The 1,487-nt window shown below is 41.0% G+C and overlaps 1 protein-coding gene across 1 annotated transcript in view; it reads left to right on the top strand.

Moving 5' to 3' along the window:
• Window positions 1–1,487, top strand: part of gga3b (golgi associated, gamma adaptin ear containing, ARF binding protein 3b) — a 9,895-nt gene that overhangs the window by 2,229 nt on the left and 6,179 nt on the right. Inside the window, exons 7-9 of the mRNA XM_046076544.1 lie at window positions 92–172; window positions 427–564; window positions 1,312–1,393. Of these exons, the coding sequence (XP_045932500.1) occupies window positions 92–172; window positions 427–564; window positions 1,312–1,393 (301 nt within the window). The remainder of the gene's footprint in view (window positions 1–91; window positions 173–426; window positions 565–1,311; window positions 1,394–1,487) is intronic.

Here is a 1,487-nt window from a genome sequence, read left to right as displayed (position 1 = left end):
AGTGTGTGTGTGTGTGTGTGTGTGTGTGTGTGTGTGTGTGTGTGTGTGTGTGTGTGTGTGTGTGTGTGTGTGTGTGTGTGTGTGTGTGTAGCTGCTTGCTGAGCTTCTCCGGAGTAAAAATCCAGAGGACCTGCAGGAAGCCAACAGACTAATCAAAAACATGGTGAAAGAGGTAAGACGTGTCAGAATGGCTTGCTGAATATTGAACAGTCATCATATTGATTTCAAATGTACCTACAAGCTGCTCTCTGCTATGGGGACACGTGGAATGAACGGATTTGTGACTGTTAGTCTTGTTTTCAAATTGTTTTGGCCCAAGAGTTTCTGCCAAGGTGACGTTACTAGGATTTTTTATTTCATATTATGACATGACCCTTTCTATGTGCGGTATATAGTACATTTTGTCTTGTGTTTTGTTTCTGTCAGGATGAAGCACGAGTACACAAGGTCACAAAGCGTATACACACGCTGGAGGAGGTGAACATCAATGTCAAGTTGCTGACGGAGATGCTGTCCCACTACAATAAAGACAGCTCCACTGACTCAGACAAGGAGATCATTAAGGTGTGTGTCCGTGCGCGCGCGCACACACACACACACACACACACACACACAAAAATGAGATGGTAAACTAGTTCCTCCTCACAGCAAACAAGGAAAAAGCAGATTTAGTAATATTTGAGGAAGACGTCCCTATGTGTCATCAACCCATTTTGCTCTGCACAGCAATATTACAACATATTTTATGTTTAACTACATACTACAAAAGTAAATCACTGTGAATACAGCAAATATTGCAATAATATTCTGTTGTCTTTTTAGTAAGCTGGTAGGTTTTATTCACATCCTTTTCTCTACAATCTAAAACTCCCTCTTGTAGCATTTGATTTTTCTCTTGTGTCTAATAGTGACACTTTTCTGAAATCAACCATTTTGGCTCATACTGAACTCTAATCCAGAACTGCACAGTGAAATTCAAACTCTTATCCTCCAGAGAAAGTTCAACTGGCACACGTGTCGTCTCATCTATTTTCCCTTCAGTGTCATTTACAATAATGCAATCAAAGGCAGTCAGAATGGTAAACAATCACTGTTCTCTGTGCACTTTGCAACCTCACATGATTTGGGTTTTAAAAGTTCAACAACTCCAGACATTTGCTCCTCAGACTCATGAGATCTGAGTAACTTAAGAGTCTTGGTTAAATCTCATATATGCCTGAAAGTTATATGTTTGCATTGTGATATTTAAGTGAAAAAACTGACTTAACAGCTGTGTATACTATACAGCACCTCCTTTGTATTTCCTCTCAGGACCTCTACGGGCGTTGTGACAAGCTGAGGCGTGCTGCTTTCAAAATGGCCACTGAGACGGAGGACAACGATGGCAGTTTAGGTTTGCTGGTTTGGTGTTGTCTTTTTACGTGAAGAAGCCCTGTCTTCATTACATTTTGGCCGTTTCGTCATGTGTAATGTGTAACCTCTGTCCG

The sequence above is a fragment of the Micropterus dolomieu genome, linkage group LG02, assembly GCF_021292245.1.
Source record: "Micropterus dolomieu isolate WLL.071019.BEF.003 ecotype Adirondacks linkage group LG02, ASM2129224v1, whole genome shotgun sequence".
Lineage (NCBI taxonomy): Eukaryota > Metazoa > Chordata > Actinopteri > Centrarchiformes > Centrarchidae > Micropterus > Micropterus dolomieu.
The sequence above is the reverse complement of the archived record's forward strand: the minus strand, read 5'-3'. Positions and strand labels throughout refer to the sequence as shown.